We start from the raw sequence: 27,837 nt of genomic DNA, 5'->3' as shown, positions 1-27,837 counted from the left end.
GGTGACGTCACGGTTCCCACACAACAGAGAGATACGCACTGAGTTTTAAGACGAGGTGGTCGTTCAGTGCGGTAAAAAGAAAAGCAATAAGGATCACGCCGAATATTATTTTTTTGAAGAGGAGTTGATAAGGGATATCATTTCTCATAAGGTGGGTGATCATATTTTATTGGGCTCCATATGTTTGTTAACGTTGCCTATCTCGAAGTTGCGGACTGTTGGAAAATTGCAACTCGACATCGTTGTTCTTGGGCTGTGGCCCTGTGCAGGTGTTAGTTGTATTCCATCCTTGTCTTATTGTAGCGACCAAGCAGTTAGGTCTTTTTCTCCGTAGACATTGTATTCAACAATACATTTTACATAATAGAAAGTGAGATAAAGCCGTGTCATACAAATCATTAGCTAAGATAGAATTCGTGATACAATTATTTATATTTAGCCTAATATTTTGAAAGTGGCCTATCGCAGCAAATCAACTGATCTAGCCGATATGCTACGCTGTAGGAAAAAAATGTATCAAACAGTTAGTTGTTAATAAAGCCGAAGATGCAAGTAAAGTGTAGGCTAACATGAGACGTCACAACAGCACTGTAGGCTAATATGAGACGCCAGTGAAGAAGAATAGCCTAGTAGCCTATTTTACACAGCGAAGTCCCCCTCATAAATGTAGCCTATAAATGACGTGGCAGGAAAAATAAACCTAATTGAGAGAGTATTTTAGACTATCAACCGCACAATGTTGAAATATCATCCCAGTTCTTTCTATTCCAACAGTCATCTCTTGATGAATGTGATCTATGCCCCAAACGGAGTGCGGTTCTATTAGGCCTAGTTGACTATTATAACCCTGGACATTTACTCATTTAGGACTGAGATCTTATTGTGTTAGAGAAGTATGTTCCATCCTCTCACCATATACTGGAACCATACACTGTACCAAGACCCTATGTGGGAGAGACCCCTGACTATACAACTGAAGGCCTAGCTGTTTGGACCACTACCAAGTCATAGTGATATTTCTGTAAAGGATGGATTAAATCAGGGGTGTCAAACTCATTTTAGCTCAGGGGCCACATGGAGGAAAATCTATTCCCAAGTGGGCCGGACCGGAAAAATCATGGTATTATATATATATATATATATATATATATATATATATATATATATATATATATATATATATATATATATATATAACTTAAAAACAACAACTTCAGATTGTTTTCTTTGTTTTAATACGATCAACATACAACATAAAGCTGGAGCCTGAGGACAGTGTGTCCAAAATAGTACAAGCACAACATCACTATTAATCATAAAACACGTCAAGTTTATTTGAAAATTCTAAAGAAAAAGAACACACAATGCCTCAGTGATTCACAGAACTGTTTCACAGATCACATAACTATATCAGGGTGTCATTTCTCAGGCAGAAATGTAGATAAAAATAATGAAATCCTGTTCCCCAAACAAGTGCAAGAACCACAGAGTCAAGAATAGGTTAAATATACAAATAAAATAAAAACAATTAAAAACAATAGCACATCAACATAAAAACATATAAACATAAAGCTGGAGCCTGAGGACAGTGTCCAAAAGCACAACATCACTATTAATCATAAAACACCTCAAGTTATTTGAAAGTTCTGAGGACAAAGAACACACAAACACACAATGCCTCAGTGATTCACAGAAGTATATCACAGATCACAGAACTATATCAGGGTGTCATTTCTCAGGCAGAAATGTAGATAAAAATAATGAAATCCTGTTCCCCAAACAAGTGCAAGAACCACAGAGTCAAGAATAGGTTAAATATACAAATAAAATAAAATCAATTAAAAACAATAGCACATCAACATAAAAACATATAAACATAAATCTGAAAGCGTTGCTCAAACTCCCGTAACAGTCCCGTTATTTTATCTTTGAACCGCTTCATGTCTGCCACATGTTGGGTCGCGCACACATTTTTCAGACAGGGGAAGTGAGCTGCATTACCACCGGCAAGTTGCGTCTCCCACAATGACAGCTTCAACTTGAAAGAACGTATGCTGTCATAATACTGCGTGACAACTTTGTTGCGCCCTTGCAGCTGTTTGTTCAAGTTATTCAGGTGCTCTGTAACATCCACCATAAATGCAAGGTCCTGCATCCATTCTGCGGAATGAAATTCTAACACTGGTTTGCCCTTTTCTTCCATGAACTGTTCAATTTCTTCTCGTAAATCAAATAAACGCCTCAGCACAGCACCTCGGCTTAACCATCTTACCTCAGTGTGGTATGGCAGGCCATAGATGTGGTCTTTCTCTCTGAGAAGGCTGTCAAACTGACGGTGATTCAGGCTTCTGGATCGGATGAAATTAACAGTTTGGATGACCACCTTCATGACGTTATCCATCTTTAATGACTTGCAACACAAAGCCTCCTGGTGCAAAATACAGTGAAAAGTCCAAAAATCACGTCCTCCATTTGCAGATTGCACTTTCTCTCTGAACTTTGTCACAACGCCTGCTTTTTTCCCGATCATTGAGGGCGCACCATCTGTAGCCAGGCTGACAGCGCGGGACCAGTCCACTCCGACCCTGTCCAGCGCGCCGACGAGTGCGGTAAAAATATCAGCTGCTTTCGTTGTATCTGTCATCGGCACCAACTCCACGAACTCCTCGGTGACGGTCAATGTGTCATCAACTCCGCGGATGAAAATGGCCAGTTGTGCAACATCTGTAATTTCCGTGCTTTCATCAATTGCAACCGAAAACGCAATAAATGACTTTACTTTTTGCTTCAACTGGCTGTCCAAATCCACTGAAAGATCGGAAATCCTGTCTGCAACTGTGTTTCTTGTCAGGCTGATATTTGCAAAAGCCTGCCGCTTTTCAGGGCACACAATCTCCGCTGCCTTCATCATGCATGTTTTTACAAATTCACCCTCACTAAATGGTTTTGAAGCCACTGCGATTTCATTAGCAATGAGGTAGCTAGCTTTCACTGCAGCGTCACTGATGTCTCGGCTGTGAGTAAACACAGACTGCTGTTTCTTCAGACCCGCCAACAGTTCATTCACCTTCTCTCATCTCCGCTGTCCTTGAAAGTTGTCATATTTGTCGGCATGAAGACTCACATAGTGACGACGAAGGTTATATTCTTTCAGCACTGCAACATGCTCTGAACACACCAAACATACAGCTTTCCCATTCAATTCCGTGAAGAAATAGGATGACCATTTTTCTTGGAACACTCTGCACTCTGCGTCCACTTTTCTCTTTTTTGACAGAGACATATTGTTCCTTTTTTCTTTTTATTTTAAATCATCTCGCGGGCCGGATTAAACCCGTTTGCGGGCCTGATCCGGCCCGCGGGCCGGACGTTTGACACCCCTGGATTAAATGGAGAGATAAGAGAGGCAAACTCTCTAGCCTTTCATTGGGGCAAGTGAGTCAGTGTGGTGCAGGGTTGGCCAGGTGACCGGTACAGCCAGGAACAGGTAAGGTCTCTGTGCCTGTGTGTGTGTGTGTGTGTGTGTGTGTGTGTGTGTAAGTAAGCATTTCACTGTTGTATTCGGCACATGTGACAAATCAAATGTGATTTGATTTAACAGTGTGTACAGGTGACATGTTTGGTCATCGTTTCATAACCCTTCAGGTAAAATCAAGGCACACACACAGAATATGTTTGGGGAGTTTTCATATTTGCAGCAGTCAGCAGGAGAAGATTAGGCCTACTCACAACACACAGGTTAGAGGAAGATTAGGCCTACTCACAACACACAGGTTAGAGGAAGATTAGGCCTACTCACAACACACAGGTTAGAGGAAGATTAGGCCTACTCACAACACACAGGTTAGAGGAAGATTAGGCCTACTCACAACACACAGGTTAGAGGAAGATTAGGCCTACTCACAACACACAGGTTAGAGGAAGATTAGGCCTACTCACAACACACAGGTTAGAGGAAGATTAGGCCTACTCACAACACACAGGTTAGAGGAAGATTAGGCCTACTCACAACACACAGGTTAGAGGAAGATTAGGCCTACTCACAACACACAGGTTAGAGGAAGATTAGGCCTACTCACAACACACAGGTTAGAGGAAGATTAGGCCTACTCACAACACACAGGTTAGAGGAAGATTAGGCCTACTCACAACACACAGGTTAGAGGAAGATTAGGCCTACTCACAACACACAGGTTAGAGGAAGATTAGGCCTACTCACAACACACAGGTTAGAGGAAGATTAGGCCTACTCACAACACACAGGTTAGAGGAAGATTAGGCCTACTCACAACACACAGGTTAGAGGAAGATTAGGCCTACTCACAACACACAGGTTAGAGGAAGATTAGGCCTACTCACAACACACAGGTTAGAGGAAGATTAGGCCTACTCACAACACACAGGTTAGAGGAAGATTAGGCCTACTCACAACACACAGGTTAGAGGAAGATTAGGCCTACTCACAACACACAGGTTAGAGGAAGATTAGGCCTACTCACAACACACAGGTTAGAGGAAGATTAGGCCTACTCACAACACACAGGTTAGAGGAAGATTAGGCCTACTCACAACACACAGGTTAGAGGAAGATTAGGCCTACTCACAACACACAGGTTAGAGGAAGATTAGGCCTACTCACAACACACAGGTTAGAGGAAGATTAGGCCTACTCACAACACACAGGTTAGAGGAAGATTAGGCCTACTCACAACACACAGGTTAGAGGAAGATTAGGCCTACTCACAACACACAGGTTAGAGGAAGATTAGGCCTACTCACAACACACAGGTTAGAGGAAGATTAGGCTGACACACAACACACAGGTTAGAGGAAGATTAGGCCTACTCACAACACACAGGTTAGAGGAAGATTAGGCCTACTCACAACACACAGGTTAGAGGAAGATTAGGCCTACTCACAACACACAGGTTAGAGGAAGATTAGGCTGACACACAACACAGATTAGAGGAATTCAAAATATGTGAAATTATGTAGTGTTAAAAATGTGCAGAAAATATTACTTGTTCCTCTTCAATCTGACCTGTCTCAATTTGGGACTTGTAGTGTGGTCTTCTAACATGCTTTTAGTAGACTGTTAGGGCCCCGTGTTTTCCGCAGTCATCACCCACTCCAGCCTCCCTAGAACCTCATTTATCACTGGGTTTACTTCACAAAAGGCACATCTCAAAAAGTGGTGCAGGTGCTTTCTGGCGCTAGCTAGCAAACGTAACAACACACAATAATACCAAAATCAATATCAGCATGTGAAGTAGCTACACTGAACAAAAAAATATACGCAACATGCAACAATTTCAAAGATTTTACTGAGTTACAGTTAGTTCATATAAGAAAATCAGTAAATTGAAATAAATAAATTAGGCCCTAATCTATGGATTTTACATGACTGGGAATACAGATATCCATCTGTTGGTGACATATACCTTAAAAGGAAGGTAGGGGCGTGGTTCAGAAAAACAGTCAGTATCTGGTGTGACCACCATTTGCCTCATGCAGGGCGACACATCTCCTTAGCATAGAGTTGATCAGGCTGTTGAGTGCGGCCAGTGGAATGTTGTCCCAGTCCTCTTCAATGGCTGTGCGAAGTTGCTGGAACTTGAACACACTGTCATACATGTCGATCCAGTGCATCCCAAACATGCTCAATGTCGGGTGAGTATGCAGGCCATGGAAGACCTGGGAAATTTTTTGCTTCCAGAAATTGTTTACAGATCATGCTGAAACATGAGGTGATGGCGGCGGATGAATGGCACAACAATGGGCCTCAGGATCTCGTCACAGTATCTCTGTGCATTCAGATTGCCATTGATAAAATGCAATTGTGTTCATTGTCTGTAGTTTATGCCTGCCCATACCATAACCCCACCGCCACCATGGGTCACTCTGTTCACAACGTTGACATCAGCAAACCGCTCGCCCACAAGACCCATGGGCGGCACACAATTGGTCCAGCGTCGTCCAAGGTAGGGGAGGGTTTGGCCGGCAGGGATGTGGGTTCATTTCCCACGGGGGCCAGTATAAAAAAAAAAAAGTATGCATTCACTAACTGTAAGTCGATCTGGATAAGAGCGTCTGCTAAATGACTAAAATGTAAATGTGCCATACACACTCCATCTGCCCGGTACAGTTGAAACTGGGATTCATCCTTGAAGAGCACACTTCTCCAGCGTGCCAGTGGCCATCGAAGGTGAGCATTTGCCCGCTGAAGTTGGTTACGACACCAAACTGCAGTCAGGTCAAGACCCTGGTGAGGACGACGAGCACGCAGATGAGCTTCCCTGAGACGGTTTCTGACAGTTTGTGCAGAAATTCTTCGATAGTGCAAACCCACAGTTTCATCAGCTATCCGGGTGGCTGGTCACAGACAATCCCGCAGGTGAGGAATCTGGATGTGGAGGTCATGGGCTGCGCGGTTACACTTGCGGTTTGTGAGGCCGGTTGGATGTACCGCCAAATTGTCTAAAAAGACGTTGGAGGCGGCTTATGGTAGAGAAATTAACATTACATTCTCTGGCAACAGAACTGGTGGACATTCCTGCAGTCAGCATGCCAATTGCACGCTCCCTCAACTTGAGACATCTGTGGCATTGTGTTATATGACAAAACTGCACATTTTAGTGTGGCCTTTTGTTGTCCCCAGCACAAGGTGCACCTGTGTAATGATCATGCGGTTTAATCAGCTTCTTGATATGCCACACCTGTCAGGTGGATCGATTGTCTTGGCAAAGGAGAAATGCTCACTAACAGGGATGTAACCTAATTTGTGCACAAAATGTGAGAGAAATAAGCTTTTTGAGTGTATGGAAATCTTTTATTTCAGCTCATGAAACATGGGACCAACACTTCACATGTTGTGTTTTATATTTTTGTTCAGTGTAGTTAGCTGTAAAATCACCTAAACAAACTGCACTATCAATTTAGCAGTCTACAATCTCACCATGTTCAACCAATGTTAAATCTTACTATGTAACATGATAGCGCAAAACACAGGACCCTAAGGTAGAAGGGTTGTCTTGATGAGGGGAGAATGGTATTTATAAATAATTATTATGTTGTAAAGAGGCCTTTAGAACGATGGGTCAGGTGATGTTCTCTATACAATACTCTGATTCTTGAGGGAGGTTGAGAAAGCGAGATAGATGAGTGAGAGAAAGAAGTAAGCTTGGCTTTACATGTTTACAGTAAACACTGTGTGTGTGAAAATAGCCCAGCGAACGATGGAGGGACAGAGGATTGGGGATGGAGGGACAGAGGAATGGGGGGTGGAGGGACAGAGGAATGGGGGATGGAAGGACAGAGGATTGGGGGATGGAAGGACAGAGGAATGGGGGATGGAAGGACAGAGGAATGGGGGACAGAGGAATGGGGGATGGAAGGACAGAGGAATGGGGGATGGAAGGACAGAGGAATGGGGGATGGAAGGACAGAGGAATGGGGGATGGAAGGACAGAGGAATGGGGGATGGAGGGACAGAGGAATGGGGGATGGAGGGACAGAGGAATGGGGGATGGAGGGACAGAGGAATGGGGGATGGAGGGACAGAGGAATGGGGGATTGAAGGACAGCAGAATGGGGGATGGAGGGACAGAGGAATGGGGGATGGAGGGACAGAGGAATGGGGGATGGAGGGACAGAGGAATGGGGGATGGAAGGACAGAGGAATGGGGGATGGAAGGACAGAGGAATGGGGGATGGAGGGACAGAGGAATGGGGGATGGAAGGACAGAGGGATGGAGGGACAGAGGAATTGGGGATGGAGGGACAGAGGAATGGGGGATTGAAGGACAGAAGAATGGGGGATGGAGGGACAGAGGAATGGGGGATGGAGGGACAGAGGAATGGGGGATGGAGGGACAGAGGAATGGGGGATGGAAGGACAGAGGAATGGGGGATGGAGGGACAGAGGAATGGGGGACAGAGGAATGGGGGATGGAAGGACGGAGGAATGGGGGATGGAGGGACAGAGGAATGGGGGATGGAGGGACAGAGGAATGGGGGATGGAGGGACAGAGGAATGGGGGATGGAGGGACAGAGGAATGGGGGATGGAAGGACGGAGGAATGGGGGATGGAGGGACAGAGGAATGGGGGATGGAGGGACAGAGGAATGGGGGATGGAGGGACAGAGGAATGGGGGATGGAGGGACAGAGGAATGGGGGATGGAGGGACAGAGGAATGGGGGATGGAGGGACAACCCCGTACTGTCTCACTGGCCCACTTTCCTTCTGTCCTGCAGTTTGTTGTGCTGTGGCATTCCCAGCTGATGGGGGAGAGGCAGTGTTTCACTACTAAACCGACCAATGTAGGGCTTAATGGTCTTCTAGGTCTAGAATCTAAACCAGCAGAATGGTCTACTTGTACAGTACCAGTCAAAAGTTTGGACACACCTACTCAAGGATTCTTCTTTATTTTGACTATTTTCTACATTGTAGAATAATAGTGAAGACATCAAAACTATGAAATAACACATATGGAATCATGTAGTAAACAAAAGTGTTAAACAAATCAAAATATATCTTATATTTGAGATTCTTCAAATAGCCACCCTTTGCCTTGATGACAGCTTTGCAAGCTCTTGGCATTCTCTCAACCAGCTTCATGAGGTAGTCACCTGGAATGCATTTCAATGAACAGGTGTGCCTTGTTAAAAGTTAATTTGTGGAATTTCTTTCCTTAATGCGTTTGAGCCAATCAGTTGTGTTGTGACAGAAATTGCAGCCCAAATAAATGCTTCACGGAGTTCAAGTAACAGACACATCTCAACATCAACTGTTTATAGGGGATTGCGTAAATTAGGCCTTCATGGTCGAATTGCTGCAAAGAAACCACTACTAAATGACACCAATAATAAGAAGAGACCTGCTTGGGCCAAGAAACACTAGCAGTGGACATTAGACCGGTGGAAATGTGTCCTTTGGTCTGGAGTCCAAATTAGAGATTTTTTTGTTCCAACCGCCGTTTCTTTGTGAGACACGGTGTGGGTGAACGGATGATCTCCGCATGTGTATTTCCCACCTTAAAGCATGGAGGAGGAGGTGTTATGGTGTGGGGGTGCTTTGCTGGTGACGCTGTCTGTGAGTTATTTAGAATTCAAGGCACACTTAACCAGCATGGCTACAACAGCATTCTGCAGCGATATGCCATCCCATCTGGTTTGGGCTTAGTGGGACTATCATTTGTGTTTCAACAGGACAATGCCCCAACACACCTCCAGGCTGTGTAAGGGCTATTTGACCAAGAAGGAGAGTGATGGAGTGCTGCATCAGATGGCCTGGCCTCCACAATCCTCTGACCTTAACCCAATTGAGATGGTTTGGGATAAGTCTGAGTGCAGAGTGAAGGAAAAGCAGCCAACAAGTGCTCAGAAGGAGTTCCCACATCTGCAAGACTGTTGGAAAAGCATTCCAGGTGAAGCTGGTTGAGAGAATGCCAAGAGTGTGCAAAGCTGGGATCAAGTCAAAGGGTTAAAACCGCTAGCTAACAGACTTCTCTGGTATGATGGCTCTGGCTGTACTAGCTATGAACAGAGCTTTGTGTTTCTAGAAATACAACTAGAAGGATGTGGCCATGCGTATGACCTATACAGGGGAAAACGGTTATACACCATACCTGCCAGAAGGACAACAGTCTGTACAGCACTTCACCAATCTGGGTAAGTGTAAGGCGGAAGATTCTGTGAAACGGTCATACACCAGCGACCAATGAAAACTAGGGATTAAGATGGCACATTAGATTGCACACAGGTGGACTTTATTTAACTAAGTGTCACATGATCTGTCACATGATCTCAGTGTATATATACACCTGTTCTGAAAGAACCCAGAGTCTGCAACACCACTAAGCAATTGGCACCACCAAGCAAGCGGCACCATGAAGACCAAGGAGCTCTCCAAACAGGTCAGGGTCAAAGTTGTGGAGAAGTACAGATCAGGGTTGGGTTATAAAAAAATATCCGAAACTTTGAACATTCCACGGAGCACCATTTAAAATCCATTATTTAAAAAAATGGAAAGAATATGGCACCACAACAAACCTGCCAAGAGAGGGCCGCCCACCAAAACTCATGGACCAGACAAGGAGGGCATTAATCAGAGAGGCAACAAAGAGACCAAAGATAACCCTGAAGGAGCTGCAAAGCTCCACAGCGGAGATTGGAGTATCTGTCCATAGGACCACTTTAAGCTGTACACTCCACAGAGCTGGGCTTTATGGAAGAATGGCCAGAAAAAATACATTGCTTAAAGAAAAAAATAAGCAAACATGTTTGGTGTTCGCCAAAAGGCATGTGGGAGACTCCCCAAACATATGGAAGATGATACTAAAATTGAGCTTTTTGGCCATCAAGGAAAACGCTTTGTCTGGCGCAAACCCAACTCCTCTCATCACCCCGAGAACACCATCCCAACAGTGAACCATGGTGGTGGCAGCATCATGCTGTGGGGATGTTTTTCATCGGCAGGGCTGGGAAACTGGTCAGAGTTGAAGGAATGATGGATGGCGCTAAATACAGTTTCAGTCTTCCAGAGACTTGAGACTGGGACGGAGGTTCACCTTCCAGCAGGACAATGACCCTAAGCATACTGCTAAAACAACACTTGAGTGGTTTAAGGGGAAACATTTAAATGTCTTGGAATGGCCTAGTCAAAGCCCAGACCTCAATCCAATTGAGAATCTGTGGTATGACTTAAAGATTGCTGTACACCAGCGGAACCAATCCAATTTGAAGGAGCTGGAGCAGTTTTGCCTTGAAGAATGGGGAAAAAATCCTAGTGGCTGGATGTGCCAAGCTTATAGAGACATACCCCAAGAGACTTGCAGCTGTAATTGCTGCAAAAGGTGGCTCTACAAAGTATTGACTTTGGGGGGGGGGTGAATAGTTATGCACGCTCAAGTTTTCTGTTTTTTTTTGGTCTTATTTCTTGTTCGTTTCACAAGAAAAAAATATTTTGCATCTTCAAAGTGGTAGGCATATTGTGTAAATCAAATGATACAAGCCCCCCCCCCCCCCCCCCCCCCCAAAATCAATTTTAATTCCAGGTTGTAAGGCAACAAAATAGGAAAAATGCCAAGGTGGGTGAATACTTTTGCAAGCCACTGTACGTCCGAAGACTGGAATAAGTACAAGAAGTCCAACTCTGACCTCCGCAGAGTCATCAAACGAGCTAAAGGGCCTTATAGGAATAAGGTGGAATCATATTACACAGGCTCCGACGCCCGCCGCATGTGGCAGGGGCTACAGTCCATTACGGATTACAAAGGAAGAACCAACGATGCCTCTCTACCAGACCAACTCAATGCATTTTATGCACGTTTTGACAACAACATGGAGCTGGGTGTGAGGGCTGTAACTCACCCAGAGGACTGGGTAATCTTTCTCTCCGAGGCAGACGTGAGAAGGGTCTTTAATCAGGTCAACACCCGCAAGGCCGCGGGCCCCGACGGTATTCTAGGGCTCGTTCTCAGAGCATGTGCAGAACAGCTGGCAGGCATATTCACTGTCATTTTCAAGCTCTCCTTGTCCCAGTCTGTAATCCCCATATGTTTTAAGATGACCACACTCATCCCTGTTCCTAAGAAGTCTAAGGCTTCATGCCACAATGACTACATTTCTGTAATCAGGAAGTGCTTTGAGAGGCTGGTTATGGCACACATTAACTCCACCATCCCAGCCACCCTAGACCCACTCCAATTTGAATACTGCCCCAACAGATCCATAGTTGACGCAATCTCAATTGCTCTCCACACTACCCTCACCCACCTAGATAAGAGGAATACCTATGTGAGAATGCTGTTCATTGACTATAGCCCAGCGTTCAACACCATTATCCCCTCCAAGCTCGTCACCAAGCTTAGGACTCTGGGTCTGAACACCTCCCTCTGCAACTGGATCCTGGACTTCCTGACGGGCCGACCCCAGGTGATGAGGGTAGGCAACATCACCTCCACCTCACTGACACTTAACACAGGGGCCCCACAGGGGTGTGTGCTTAGTCCCCTCCTGTACTCCCTGTTCACCTACGACTGTGTGGCCACACACAACTCCAACGCCATTATCAAGTTCGCTGACGACACGACGGTGGTAGGCCTGATCACCGGCGACGATGAGTCAGCCTACAGGGAGGAGGTCAGTGACCTGACAGTGTGGTGCCGGAGCAACAACCTCTCCCGCAACGTCAGCAAGACAAAGGAGATGATCGTGGACTACAGGAAACGGGGGGCGAGCACGCCCCCATCCACATCGACGGGGCGGCAGTGGAGCAGGTAGACAGCTTCAAGTTCCTCGGTGTCCAAATCACTAAAGACTTAAAATGGTCCAAACACGCACAGTCATGAAGGCGCAACAGCGCCTCTTCCCCCTCAGGAGGTTGAACAAGTTTGGCATGGGCCCTCAAATCCTGAAAAGGTTCTACAGCTGTACCATTGAGAGCATATTGACTGGCTGCATCACTGCTTGGGATGGCAATAGCATCGCCCTCGATCGCATGGCGCTACGGAGGGTGGTGCGGACAGCCCAGTACATCACTGGGCCGAGCTCCCTGCCATCCAGGACCTCTATATCACAGGACCTCTATATCAGGCGGTGTGAAAAGAAGGCCCGGAAAATCGTCAAAGACCGCAACCACCCAAGCCATAGACTATTTTCTCTGCCACACGGCAAGAGGTGCCGGTGCATCAAGTCTGACACCAACAGGCTCTTGAATAGCTTCTATCCCTTAGCAATACGACTGATTTTAATAGTTAACAAAATAGCTACATGGACCGAGTTGACCTTGTATCTTTGACCTTTTATTAAAACATTTGCACACTCTATGCACACTCACAGGGCCATATACACTCACACTCACTGTCACTCCAACACACACACAAACCCTCACTCCATTTTCTCACTCACACATAATATGCAAATCCGTTTACATTTACATACTGACTACTCACCCACACACCGACTCACATGCAAACTGCTGCTACTTTGTTTATCATATGCTGTATCCTGTTGCCTAGTCACCTTACCCCTATACATATCTACCTCCATCACTCCAGTATCCCTGCACATGTAAATATGGTATTGGAACTGACTTTTTAAATATTTCCTGTATATAGTATGCTTACTTACTTACTTTATTATGTATTTAATATTTCTTATTCTTATGTTTTTTTTCTTTCTAGTAATACATTTCTTTTTATTTTCTTTTTACCTTTATTTAACTCGGCAAGTCAGTTAAGAACACATTCTTATTTACAATGACGGCCTACACCGGCCAAACCCGGACGATGCTGGGCCAATTGTGCGCCGCCCTATGGGACTCCCAATCACGGCCGGTTGTGATACAGCCTGGAATCAAACCAGGGGGGTCTGTAGTGACGCCTCAAGCACTGAGAGGCAGTGCCTTAGACCGCTGCGCCACTCGGGAGCCCTTGTTATTGATTATTGCATTGTTGGGTTTTCAGTTTGCAAGAAAGGCATTTCACTGTACTTGTGCATGTGACATTAAAACTGGAAACTAAGAACCTGGCCATGTACTCAACCTCTCCTCCTGGAGAGCTACTGGATGTGCAGGCTTTTGCTCCAGCTCTTCTGTAACAAAAGCCTGCACCGCCTGTAGCTGTCCAGGAGTAGGGTTGATCGTCCACCCTTGACCTAGTTCATAGCTCTCTAGGTGGAAAACATTTGTTCTAGAAGCTTGTGTTGTCATGGCATCAGTTACATCACCAAGGGCCTCCTCTCAGAATGTCTTTAACTAGGGACTCCTGGTCATGACAACCACTGGCTAAAGGGACTCCTGGTCATGACAACCACTGGCTAAAGGGACTCCTGGTCATGACAACCACTGGCTAAAGGGACTCCTAGGGACTCCTGACCATGACAACCACTGGCTATAGGGACTCCTGACCATGACAACCACTGGCTATAGGGACTCCTAGGGACTCCTGACAATGACAACCACTGGCTAAAGGGACTCCTAGGGACTCCTGACCATGACAACCACTGGCTAAAGGGACTCCTGACCATGACAACCACTGGCTAAAGGGACTCCTAGGGACTCCTGACCATGACAACCACTGGCTAAAGGGACTCCTGGTCATGACAACCACTGGCTAAAGGGACTCCTGACCATGAGAACCACTGGCTAAAGGGACTCCTAGGGACTCCTGACCATGACAACCACTGGCTAAAGGGACTCCTGACCATGACAACCACTGGCTAAAGGGACTCCTAGGGACTCCTGACCATGACAACCACTGGCTAAAGGGACTCCTGACCATGACAACCACTGGCTAAAGGGACTCCTAGGGACTCCTGACCATGACAACCACTGGCTAAAGGGACTCCTAGGGACTCTCTCTCACACACACACTTGTCTACTCTTATCTCCGGTCCTGTGTTGACTCTCTGCAGGGCTGTGAAACTGCAACAATGCTTTTGTTTATCCCTCTCCTCCAATCTCTCTTTTTCTCTCTAATTTCAGTTCAATTACATTCAAAATAGCTTTATTGGCTTTATTATAGGAGCAATACAAAAGCAATTGTGTATACACATTAGAATAAACATCTCTCCCTCATCTCTCTTCCTCTCCCCATCTGTCACTCCCCTTCTCTTTCTACAGGTGTCTCTGTTGTCTAGCAGATGAATTTTGAGCAGCCTCCTCCGTACCAGGGCCCAGGCCCCACGGCCCCCGGTTACCCCCAGCAGGGATACCCCCAGCAGGGATACCCCCAGCAGGGATACCCCCAACAGGGATACCCCCAGCAGGGATACCCTCCCCAGGGTTACCCCGTCAACATGGAGCAACCTGGAGGATTCCCTCCTCAAAACCCAGGCTACCCTGCTGGCCCCGGGGGACCTCCTGGACCATACCAGGAGGGGTACCCAGGACAGCCCCAGTTTGGATGGCAGGGAGGACCACCCCCAGGACCCATGTATGGAGAGGCGCCCAAAAACACAGGTGAGAGGGGAGGGGAGAATGAGAAGAGGGACAATAAGAGGAGGAGGGGAGAGAGGAGAGGAAGAGGAGTAGGAGGGTGAGGAAGAGGAGAGTGGAGGAGTAGGAGGGTGAGGAAGAGGAGAGTGGAGAGGAAGAGGAGAGTGGAGGAGTAGGAGGGGTGAGGAAGAGGAGAGTGGAGAGGGAGTGGAGGAGTAGGAGGGGTGAGGAAGAAGAGTAGGAGGGGGGAGGAAGTGGAGAGGAAGAGGAGAGTGGAGGAGTAGGAGGGGGGAGGAAAAGAAGCGGGAGAAGGTGAAGAGGGAAAAGGAGAGGATATTGTTTGCCTTGACTTAAGGGCTGTCCCCGAAAAAAATAAATATATATTGGTCGACCGAGAGTCACTCTGTTCTTTCGACCAATCGATTGGTGGAAATGTTTAAACTTATTTTTCCATATGTAGACAGACACACACTGTGTTTGAATAAAATCAACTATATATGTACTGAGCTTGTCTGATGCTTTAAGCACAGTGTTTGATTAAATAATTAAGACACACAAATTACTCAAGAAAGAGCCCGATGGTCACACTGTGTTAAAAAGAATGACAGCGAGTGCCTGTGTGACTGGTGCACGTTGTCTCGCTCTCCTCCTTACTGCAGCCAAAAAGCACCACAGCACAGCAAGTGTTTCTTGCGCTGTCCGTGCTGAAGCTGCAACATCATTTCAGCCATTTAGTTTCTTACTTGTTTCTGACTGAAAAGTTCTGTTACCGAAATCCCTAATTTGTTTAAGAAAAGCATTCACTATTCCCTCAACCCTTGCTCACTTTACATTTATGTGACCAATAGGGCCTGACCTATAGCCTATCATAATCACATCAATAAATTGGTTATAACAAACTCCGAACACAGTAATGTTGACAGCAAAATGGGTGCGGAGGATGTGAAATAGAAACTTGAAATGGGCGAATGTTTACTGGTTGCTCAGGAGGGAAAGGGAAAGTCAGATCTGTGGAAGACATTTGACTTCGTTGTGGAAACTACTGGAGATCAAGAAAAAGGAGGGTATAGGAGCAAGCGTTGCGTGAGTATTATGTGTGGCAAACAGTTGCTGTTAGATTACAATATTATGATTATTTTTTTCTGAACACTTGGAACAGTGTAAACAACACTAAATAAATACGTATACCAGAATCTTTTCTAACAAAAAAAAAGAAAATGCATATATTACAGCAGACTAAAAACAGTTACATTGTGAATTGCGGTTATTGTTTAGGCTAATTATTCAAAGCTCCCTTTGTTATTTAATTTAAAAAGTAAAATGCTTGATTGCATTTCAAAGCATAAATGTCTCGAATGCTGTGTGATGGCATAAACAAATTAATGATTGATTGATAAAGTAGCCTATATATTGAAATATAGGCCTAAGAAAGTTACGGTATTAAGACTAAACAGGACACACTCTTAGGCCTACAGCTCGATGGTGGTTATACAAAGCTACTATACAAAGCCTACTAATGATAACGACTTTACTTATTATCATAATAATTGTATTAATACAAATAAGAAGGAGATCAAGATAAAGGAGGGTATAGGAGCGAGAGCTGCCTGCATATTATGTGTGAGAGACAGGTGCTGTTATATTACAATATAATGCCTGTTTGGAACAGTGTAAACAACACTAAATCAATTATAAGTAATACCAGTCTGTTCTAACAAAAAAACAATTGTAAAGCCTTTATTACAGCAGAGCAAAGATTAAAAACAGCAGAATCTGTGAAATTGCTTTATCCGACATTTTGCCATTGCATGAGGCTTGGTGCTCACGGAATCAGTAGGCTATTACACAAACACTCAATCAGGCAACAGAAGCAAGATCTGTCTTATTTTTGTAGAAATATACAGTACCAGTCAAAAGTTTGGAAACACCTACTCATTCCAGGGTTTTTCTTTATTTTTACTATTTTCTACATTGTAGAATAATAGTGAAGACATCAAAACTATGAAATAACACATGGAATCATGTGGTAACCAAAAAAGTATTAAACAAATCAAAATATGTTATATTTGAGATTGTTCAAAGTAGCCACCCTTTGCCTTGATGACAGCTGTGCACACTCTTGGCATTCTCTCAACCAGCTTCATGAGGTAGTCACCTGGAATGCATTTCAATTAACAGGTGTGCCTTGTTAAAAGTTAATTTGTGGAATTTCTTTCCTTCTTAATGCGTTTGAGCCAATCAGTTGTGTTGTGACTAGGTAGGGTGGTATACTGAAGATAATAATGACTTGGTCTTTTACCAAATAGGGTTATGTCAAGAACAGCTCAAATAAGCAAAGAGAAACGAAAGTCCATCATTACTTTAAGACATGAAGGTCAGTCAATTCGGAACATTTCAAGAACTTTGAAAGTTTCTTCAAGTGCAGTCCCAAAAACCATCAAGCGCTATGATGAAACTGGCTCTCATGAGGACCGCCACAGGAAAGGAAGACCCAGAGTTACCTCTGCTGCAGAGGATAAGTTCAGTAGAGTTACCAGCCTCAGAAATTGCAGCCCAAATAAATGCTTCAGAGTTCAAGTAACAGTCACATCTCACATCACCTTCAAGGTCGAATGGCTACAAAGAAACCACTACTAAAGGACACCAATAAGAAGAAGAGACTTGCTTGGGCCAAGAAACACGAGCAATGGACATTAGACCGGTGGAAATCTGTCCTTTGGTCTGATGAGTCCAAATTTGAGATTTTTGGTTCCAACCGCCGTGTCTTTGTGATACGCAGAGTAGGTGAACGGATGATCTCCACATGTGGGGTTCCCACCGTGAAGCATGGAGGAGGAGGTGTGGGGGTGTTTTGCTGGTGTCACTGTTGGTGATTTATTTAGAATTCAAAGCACACTTAACCAGCATGGCTACCACAGCATTCTGCAGCGATACGCCATCCCATCTGGTTTGCGCTTAGTGGGACTATCATTTGTTTTTCAACAGGACAATGACCCAAAACCCACCTCCAGGCTGTGTAAGGGCTATTTGATCAAGAAGGTGAGTGATGGAGTGCTGCATCAGATGACCTGGCCTCCACAATCACCCAACCTCAAACCAGTTGAGATGGTTTGGGATGAGTTGGACCGCAGAGTGAAGTAAAAGCAGCCAAAAAGTGCTCAGCATATGTGGGAATTCCTTCAAGACTGTTGGAAAAGCATTCCAGGTGAAGCTGGTTGAGAGAATGCCAAGAGTGTGCAAAGCTGTCATCAAGGCAAAGGGTGGCTACTTTGAAGAATCTAAAATATAAAACATATTTTGATTTGTTTAACACTTTTTTGGTTACTACATGATTCCATATGTGTTATTTCATAGTGTTGATGTCTTCACTATTATTCTACATTGAAGAAAATAGTAAAAATAAAGAAAAACCCTTGAATGAGTAGGTGTGTCCAAACTTTTGACTGGTACTGTATATATGGAATATTTATAAAGCCAGGCACATTAACAGTTCGGCTATTGATTATAGACCTAATTAAATGGGGGTTTCCTCTCCTCAATTTTCTTAGACAATTAGGCTAAGGCCAAGGGCTGTTTCCTTGTCTCTGATGCTGCCGCCTCTGCCACATTGTTCTCAATCCCAATATGCTGGTTAACTTCACTATTATGCACATAGCAACATGGGTAAATGCGCCAATTCTACGGCGCACTGAAGATTGTTTCAGAACCGCGGACAGCGACTGTATCCAACGCAGGAGAAAGCGCATTTGTTATAAAATTATATTACATTTATTCATGTTGCACCATTATTTTTACATAATATTACATATATTCAGTATCACAGGTCTTATTGATGGACTGTGCCATCCTCGTGGCTCCGCAATGGATTAGTCCACTTTGACAGGTCTTGTACACCATAAAAAAATAAAAATAATTGCGACTGCTCGACTAAAGAAATCTCTATCGACCAAATAATCGACCAGTCGACAAAATGGGGTCAGCCCTACCTTGACTACGCTGTATTTTTATTAATTTTAATTTCACCTTTATTCAACCAGGTAAGCCAGTTGAGAACAAGTTCTCATTTACAACTGCGACCTGGCCAAGATAAAGCAAAGCAGTGCGATTTAAAAACAACAACAACACAGTTACATATGGAATAAACAAAACGTACAGTCAATAACACAATAGAAAATCTATATACAGTGTGTGCAAATGTAGAAAGTTATGTAGGTAAGGCAATAAATAGGCCATAGTGCAAAATAATTACAATTTAGTATTAACACTGGAGTGATAGATGTGCAAGAGATGATGCGCAAATAGAGATACTGGGGTGCAAATGAGCAAAATAAATAACAATGTAAATAACAATATGGGGATGAGGTAGTTGGGTGGGCTAATTACAGATGGGCTGTGTACAGGTGCAGTGATCGGTAAGCTGCTCTGACAACTGATGCTTAAAGTTAGTGAGGGAGATAAGAGTCTCCAGCTTCAGAGATTTTTGCAGTTCGTTCCAGTCATTGGCAACAGAGAACTGGAAGGAATGGCGGCCAAAGGAGGTGTTTGCTTTGGGGATGACCAGTGAGATATACCTGCTGGAGCGCATACTATTGGTGGGTGTTACTATGGTGACCAATGAGCTAAGATAAGGCAGGGATTTGCCTAGCAGTGATTTCTAGATGATGGTATGCAACGACACTGGATGTGCTTTGGAAACAATGTCTCCTCAGGGATCCCCTAGCCATTCCAGGTATTTGATCTATTTCAGAGGTAGCACACCTGATTCAACTTGTCAACTAATCAACAAGCCCTTGACTAGGTGAATCAGGGGAGCTAGTTCAGGCCCTTGACTAGGTGAATCAGGGGAGCTAGTTCAGGCCCTTGACTAGGTGAATCAGGGGAGCTAGTTCAGGCCCTTGACTAGGTGAATCATTTAAATTGTGAAACGTCTGGGAACCAGTGGGTCAGACAGTTCTAACTGCAAAGCTACTGGTAATTTACCAATGTTACCGGAATCTTCAGTAATTTAGGTAATGAACAGAATCTATCATAACTTTGGTAATTTATACTTGAATAACTTTTAAGAAATCTATTAATATATAGTATACGTTTTATATATGTTTTATATCTGTGTCCATATTGTCCATGAGTTTCTACTAGATAGACCATATGGTTCAAGAGAATATAGGGTCATTAATGAAAAAAGCATATATTCAACAATGGCATTATTTTCTATTAACAATGCAACTCATCCAACTATTGACTTTTTTCACAACTAACACCAGTTTGACAAATACATATTGACATAGTAAAATAAGTGTGTAATAAAATAAATAGATCTACACACAATACCCCATAATGACAAAGCAAAAACAGGTTTTTAGAAAATTGTGCTTATATATATATTTTTTTAATGGACATAAGTATTCAGACCCTTTACTCAGTACTTTGTTGAAGCACCTTTGGCAGCGATTACAGCCTCAAGTCTTCTTGGGTATGACGCTACAAGCTCGGCACACCTGTATTTGGGGAGCTTCTCCCATTCTTCTCTGCAGATCCTCTCAAGCTCTGTCAGGCTGGATGGGGAGTGTCGCTGCACAGCTATTTTCACGTCTCTCTAGAGGTGTTTGATCGGGTTCAAGTTCGGGCTCTGGCTGGGCCACTCAAGGACATTCAGAGACTTGTCCCGAAGCCACTACTGCGTTGTCTTGGTTGTGTGCTTAGGGTCGTTGTCCTGTTGGAAGGTGAACCTTCACCCCAGTCTGAGCGCTCTGGAGCAGGTTTTCATCAAGGATCTCTCTGTACCATGCTCCGTTCATCTTTCCCTCAATCCTGACTAGTCTCCCAGTACCTTCCGCAGAAAAATATCCCCAAAGCATGATGCTGCCACCACCATGCTTCACCGTAGGGATGGTGGCAGGTTTCCTCCAGACGTGATGCTTGGCGTTCAGGCCAAAGAGTTCAATCTTGGTTTCATCAGACCAGAGAATCTTGTTTCCCATGGTCTGCGAGTCTTTAGGTGCCTTTTGGCAAACTGCAAGCGCGCTGTTATGTGCCTTTTACTGAGAAGTGGCTTCCGTCTGGCCACTCTACCATAAAGGCCTGATTGGTGGAGTGCTGCAGAGATGGTTGTCCTTCTGGAAGGTTCTCCCATCTCCACAGACGAACTCTGGTGGTCTGTCAGATTGACTATCGGCTGTCGTAGCCGGCCACGACCAGGAGACCCATGGGGCGGCGAACAATTGGCCCAGCATCGTCCAGGGTATGGGGAGGGTTTGGCCGGCAGGGATGTCCTTGTTCAATCGCGCTATAGCGACCCCTGTGGCGGGCCGGGCGCAGTGCACGCTGACTCGGTCGCCAGGTATACGGTGTTTCCTCCGACACATTGGTGCGGCTGGCTTCCAGGTTAAACGGGCACTGTGTCAAGAAGCAGTGCGGCTCGGTTGGGTTGTGTTTCGGAGGACGCACGACTTATGACCTTTGCCTCTCCCGTGTCCGTACGGGGGTTGCAGGGATGGGACACGGACTGTAACTACTACCAATTGGATACCACAACATTTGGGAGAAAAAGAGGGTAGAATACCCACAAAAAAAAAAATAGATTGACTATCGGGTTCTTGGTCACCTCCCTGACCAAGGCCCTTCTCCCCGATTGCTCAGTTTGGCCGGGCGGCCAGCTCTAGGAAGAGTCTGTGTGGTTCCACACTTCTTCCATTTAAGAATGATGGAGGCCACTGTGTTCTTGGAGACCTTCAATGCTGCAGAACTTTTTTTGTACCCTTCCCCAGATCTGTGCCTCAACACAATCCGGTCTCCGAGCTCTACGGACAATTCCTTCAACCTCATGGTTTGGTTTTTGCTCTGACATGCACTGTCATTATGGGGTATTGTGTGTAGATTGATGAGGAAAAAATTAATTAGTTTTAGAATAAGGCTGTAACGTAACAAAATGTGGAAAAAGCCTGAAAAAGGTCTGAATACTTTCTGAATGCACTGTGTATATACAAACATACGTACATACATACATACATACAGTTGAAGTCGGAAGTTTACATACACCTTAGCCAAATACATTTAAACTCAATTTTTCACAATTCCTGACATTTAATCCTAGTAAAAATTCCCTTTCTTAGGTCAGTTAGGATCACCACTTTATTTTAAGAATGTGAAATGTCAGAATAATAGTAGAAAGAATAATTTGCTTCAGCTTTTATTTCTTTCATCACATTCCCAGGGGGTCTGAAGTTTACATACACTCAATTAGTATTTGGTAGCATTGCCTTTAAATTGTTTAACTTGGGTCAAACGTTTCTGGTAGCCTTCCACAAGCTTCCCACAATAAGTTGGGTGAATTCTGGCCCATTCATGACAGAGCTGGTGTAACTGAGTCAGGTTTGTAGGCCTCCTTGCTCACACACGCTTTTTCAGTTCTGCCCACAAACTTTCTATAGGATTGAGGGCAGGGCTTTGTGATGATCGCTTTACTTTGTTGTCCTTAAGCCATTTTGCCACAACTTTGGAAGTATGCTTGGGGTCATTGTCCATTCGGAAGACCCATTTGCGGCCAAGCTTTAACTTCCTGACTGATGTCTTGAGATGTTGCTTGAATATATCCACATAACAGTCCCTCCTGCAGAAAAGCACCCCCACAGCATGATGCTGCCACCCCCGTGCTTCACGGTTGGGGTGGTGTTCTTCGGCTTGCAAGTACCCGCTTTTTCCTCCAAACATAACGATGGTCATTATGGCCAAACAGTTCTATTTTTGTTTCATCAGACCAGAGGACATTTCTCCAAAAAGTACGGTCTTTGTCCGCATGTGCAGTTGCAAACCGTAGTATGGCTTTTTTATGGTGGTTTTGGTGCAGTGGCTTCTTCCTTGCTGAGCGGCCTTTCAGGTTATGTCGATATAGGACTTGTTTTACTGTGGATATAGATACTTTTGTACCTGTTTCCTCCAGCATCTTCACAAGGTCCTTTGCTGTTGTTCTGGGATTGATTTGCACTTTTCGCACCAAAGTACGTTCATCTCTAGGAGACATAACGCGTCTCTTTCCTGAGCGGTATGAAGGCTGCGTTGTCCCATGGTGTTTATACTTGCGTACTATTGTTTGTACAGATTAACGTGTACCTTCAGGAGTTTGGAAATTGCTCCCAAGGATGAACCAGACTTGTGGAGGTCTACAATTTATTTTCTGAGGTCTTGGCTGATTTCTTTAGATTTTCCCATGATGTCAAGCAAAGAGGCACTGAGTTGGAAGGTAGGCCTTGAAATACATCCACAGGTACACCTCCAATTGTTTCAAATTATGTCAATTAGCCTATCAGAAGCTTCTAAAGCCATTACATCATTTTCTGGAATTTTCCAAGCTGTTTAAAGGCACAGTCAACTTAGTGTAACTTCTGACCCACTGGAATTGTGATACAGTGAATTATAAGTGAAATAATCTGTCTGTAAACAATTGTTGGAAAAATTACTTGTGTCATGCACAAAGTAGATGTCCTAACCGACTTGCCAAAACTATAGTTTGTTAACATGAAATTTGTGGAGTGGTTGAAAAACTAGTTTTAATGACTCCAACCTAAGTGTATGTAAGCTTCCGACTTCAACTGTACATACAGTGCATTCGGAAAGTATTCAGACCCCTTGACTTTTTCCACATTTTGTTACGTTACAGCCTTATTCTAAAATTGATTTTTTTTTTAAGAATCCCTCATCAATCTACGCACAATACCCCATAATGACAAAGCAAAAACAGATTTTTTGAACGTTTTGCAAATATATTACAAATAAAAAAAACAGATACCTTACACAGAGGGCCAGAGATAATGACAGACACCTGTAATAATCTGAAGTACCTATAAGGGCCACTAGATGTCTTGTGATAGATTACATAAAATCCTTGAAAGATATCAAAATTCTGGTCGTTTACTGATAAATTTAGAAAGTTTCCAGTAATATTCCCTCCCTTTTCAACACTAATTGTAACAATCATCTTTCATTCAGTAAGCTTGGTTGACCTCTGCTATTCGGATTGGTCAATTTCCCTACATCAAAGTAATTTGTTGATGTGTCATTTTGATAGAACACTATCAGCGTCCAATGTAATGATTAACAAGGCTATTTATATTGTCCTTTTATATCAGCATCCCAGTGTGTGTTCTTAAAGGTGAAGGTATTTATACTGTAGCTAACCACATGATAGCCAGATCAGTTTCTGCTTGAGTCAACGCTTTTGTTCTTGTCATACCATGATTTATTTAATTGTTTAAAGGAGTTGTCTAAAGCAGAGAGTGAACTTCCAGACTTAAGTCATTTCCTGTTTGCTTACCTGGATAAAACCTTCTCAAAAGTGAATAGTGGGCTGTCCTTTAAGAAACCAGGTAATGGGACTTTAATGCTGCATTCACAACCAAGTGGTAGGTGGGAATTTACCAGTTGTGAAGTCATAAATACCAGTTGGATGCATTCACACGCTTTGAACTCGATGAGAAACGCTGATTGGCTAATGGCCAACAAGCTGCCTAAACCATAAACTAAAAAAAGTATAGCTACAGTATCATGCTTGTAAACAAATGATAGTGTTCAAAACTCATATTAATAGATTGCTTTTTATAAATGTTTTGTTGCATTAAATTGCCAAAAATGCTGTTATCAAGGTCCTTTCCTTAGTAGGTGACGTTAGAGGTCAGCATGGGGGAGCTCAGGACGATTAATGAGTTTTCCATTAGTAATTACCAGTTGGGGGGGCCATTCAAGTGGATTATTTCCAGTTGTATTTGGTAAATACCACCTTCCCACTTGGTTACGAATGCATCATAACTTACTGCCTGGCAACTGTTGCTAGAGAGCAGTCCCTTTCTACTGGGGTAGTACCTTGCCACTCAGGTAACACACACCTGACCTGACTCACTCCAGATGGCAGCCTTCGTAAGGTGTGTGTGTGTGTGTGTGTGCACATTAATGATTAACAGCAAATATACCAAAGATAACAAGATGAGTAGGTTGTTAGGGCTAAGTGTGTGTATTTGAAAGGCGGCAGGTAGCCTAGGGGTTAGAGCGTTTGGCCAGTAACCGAAAGGTCGCTGGTTCGAGTACCCAAGGTGCAAGGTGAAAAATCTGTTGATGTGCCCTTGAGCAGGGCTATTAACCCTAATTTGCTCCAGGGGAGCCGTACTACTATGACTGACCCTGTAAAAAGACACATCACTGCACCTATCTGGTGTATGTGACACTAAAACATATGTTTTACTGCCAGTTTTAAAGGTTTAACTTTAAAATAATGTCTACCTCTCTCTCTCTCTCCCTTTAGTGTACGTGGTGGAGGAGAGGAGGAGAGATGATTCCGGAGACACTTGTCTGACTGCCTGTTGGACGGCTCTCTGCTGCTGCTGCTTGTGGGACATGCTCACATAACCTCTGACCCCTGACATTTCCCTTACCTGCTCTGACCCTTACCCTTTACCCCCTAACCCTTAACGCAAAGTCCCTCTCATCTATAATATAAGACAAGTACTGGAAACAATAGAACACTGAAAAATCTGGGAAACCAGGCCTGATATTCATAGCTGACTTTGAAAAGGCCTTTGATAAAGTACAACTGGAATTTATATATAAATGCCTGGACTATTTTAATTTTTGAGAATATCTTATACAATGGCTTAAAGTTATGTATAGTAACCCCAGGTGTAAAATAGTAAAGAAAGTTTTAAATTGTCAAGAGGAGTAAAACAAGGTTGCCCACTATCGGCATATCTATTTATTATGGCCTTCGAAATGTTAGCTATTAAAATCAGATCCAACAATAATATTTAGGGGATAGATATCCAGGGCTTAAAAACAAAGGTGTCATTGTATGCTGACAATTCATGTTTTCTTTTAAATATGCAATTTGGATCCCTGCACAGCCTCCTGGATTAAAACCGAATTATGATAAGTGCTCCATATTACATATTGGGTTGCAAAAAAATACAACTTTTACATTACCATGTAGTTTACCAATAAAATGGTCTGACGGTGATGTGGACATACTCGGTATTCATATCCCAAAAGAAATAAATGATCTCACTCCAATACATTTTATAGAAAGTTAGCCAAATTAGATAAGATTTTATTTGTGGAAAAATCACCCTGATTAATTATTTTGTCATATCCCAGTTTACCTATTTACTTATGGCCCTGCATACACCTAACGACTTGTTTTTGAAATTATATGAGCAAAAAATATTCCACTTTATTTGGAACGGCAAACTGGACAAAATTAAACGGGCCTATTAAAATAATGAATATGAATTCGGAGGGCAGAAATGATTAAATATTAAAGCATTAGACCTCTCACTAAAGGCTTCAGTCATACAAAAACTATACTTAAATCCAAACTGGTTCTCTAGCAGATTAGTAAGAATGGCTCACCCCGTGTTCTAGAATGGCCTTTTTCCCTTCATTCAGATTACAACCTCTCACTTTCGGTTATTTGAAAATGAAATAATCTCAAAAATATCGCTATTTTTAAAACAAGCCATAGAAAGCTGGTTGCAATTTCAGTAAGATCACTAATATAATAATACTCTTAGCAAAAAATGTTTATTTTAATTTACAATCTGTAGAAACTATAAGAATAGAACGGTTCAGAGCTTTTCTGAAACATCACAGCACAGTGGAAAATATATGGCAGCTAGAAATCAAAACTGGATGGTCTTCAGAGATAGATGGGAGGGGTTGAGGGTAGCTGAAGGCTGGGACTAAAATCAAACAAAAGATAACTAATATAAAATATACTGCCCATAAAATTTCTATAATATGTATAAGCTGGAAGTAGAAGTATTGTTGTCCATTAGTTTACTCCAATTAGGAGAGGGTTGGTAGGGTTAGGGGAAAATAATCAAGTTAAAAAATAAATAAAATAAACGTCCCCCATATCTTATCTTAACCTAACCTCTAACCCCTGAGGCTTAACCCCTAACCCTGACCCACTTATCACACTATACATCCATCTGGCCTTACCCCAAGACTCCTGTTTGTTCTTAATCCTTCTCTCTCCCCCTAACTATCAGCCTTAACCCTTGCACTCCCGCTGTCCGTCCCAAACGTCCAGCACGAACCCCTGTACCTCCTGAACCATGGTAGCATTATATGATAACCTCTATGTATCTATCTCCTTGTGCTCCTACACCTGACCTAGCCCCTCCCAGGGCTCTGCTCTGTAGCAGTTTAGCTACTATATGTTCCGTAAATCTCAGGCGCTGTACTGTAGATATTGCTTATTGCAAACAATATGCACTCAGATCATAGGCGTTCTACTGTAGATGACACACATGCATGAACGCACTCTCTCTCTCTCTCTCTCTCTCTCTTTCTCTCTCTCGGGCACTTTAACCTGTTCTTCTGTCTCCCTCCCTCCTCCCAAACAAACCTCTAGTCATACCACCCCTTATACCCTAAACCCTACAACACCCTAACAAATTACTCTCTACACCATATCCATCATGGCTACCTAGACCACTGGATGCCAGTAAGCCACAGTGTCCCCCACCCCCTTGCCAACCCCCTGCCCCCCACTGTACGATGCTGAAGCTTGAACCGTCCTCTCCGTTATGTTTGCACAACAGCTGCTGTGGTTGCCTGTTTGCCTTAGGATAAATCCTATGACAACAAATTGAATGCATTTTTAATGACCATGACAATGAAGATTTTATGTTTGATTTCATGTAATATTGTTTGATGCTTGCAATGTTTTTTCCTGTTCATTTCTTGATCCTGGATGAATATGATTTGATTGCTATATTATTTTTAATACTCTCGTTCCTTGAAGGAGAGAACATGGAGAAAAAAAAAAAAAATGTTGAATGTTTGTTATGTAGATGCCTTTGCCTGACATGAGAATCTTGCGTTAAGAATAAATTATTCCCAAAACAGTCAA

At 43.5% G+C, this 27,837-nt stretch overlaps 1 protein-coding gene across 1 annotated transcript; it reads left to right on the top strand.

Moving 5' to 3' along the window:
• LOC311114512 (cysteine-rich and transmembrane domain-containing protein 1-like) lies at window positions 1-27,837 on the top strand. The gene is made up of 3 exons (XM_084189754.1): window positions 1-151; window positions 14,625-14,963; window positions 25,231-27,837. Exons 2-3 carry the CDS (start codon window positions 14,645-14,647, stop codon window positions 25,332-25,334), a joined length of 423 nt encoding a protein of 140 aa, XP_084045880.1. The 5' UTR covers window positions 1-151; window positions 14,625-14,644; the 3' UTR covers window positions 25,335-27,837.

The sequence above is a fragment of the Coregonus lavaretus genome, assembly GCF_964263955.1.
Source record: "Coregonus lavaretus genome assembly, contig: HAP1_SCAFFOLD_484, whole genome shotgun sequence".
NCBI classification, from domain to species: Eukaryota; Metazoa; Chordata; class Actinopteri; order Salmoniformes; family Salmonidae; genus Coregonus; species Coregonus lavaretus.
The sequence above is the reverse complement of the archived record's forward strand: the minus strand, read 5'-3'. Positions and strand labels throughout refer to the sequence as shown.

Excerpts from the sequence above, each read along its gene's own strand:
- LOC311114512 (XM_084189754.1), top strand. The coding sequence starts at position 14,645 with ATGAATTTTGAGCAGCCTCCTCCGTACCAGGGCCCAGGCCCCACGGCC. Across the intron at positions 14,964-25,230 it reads AGAGGCGCCCAAAAACACAG|TGTACGTGGTGGAGGAGAGG; the intron begins GTGAGAGGGGAG and ends CTCTCCCTTTAG.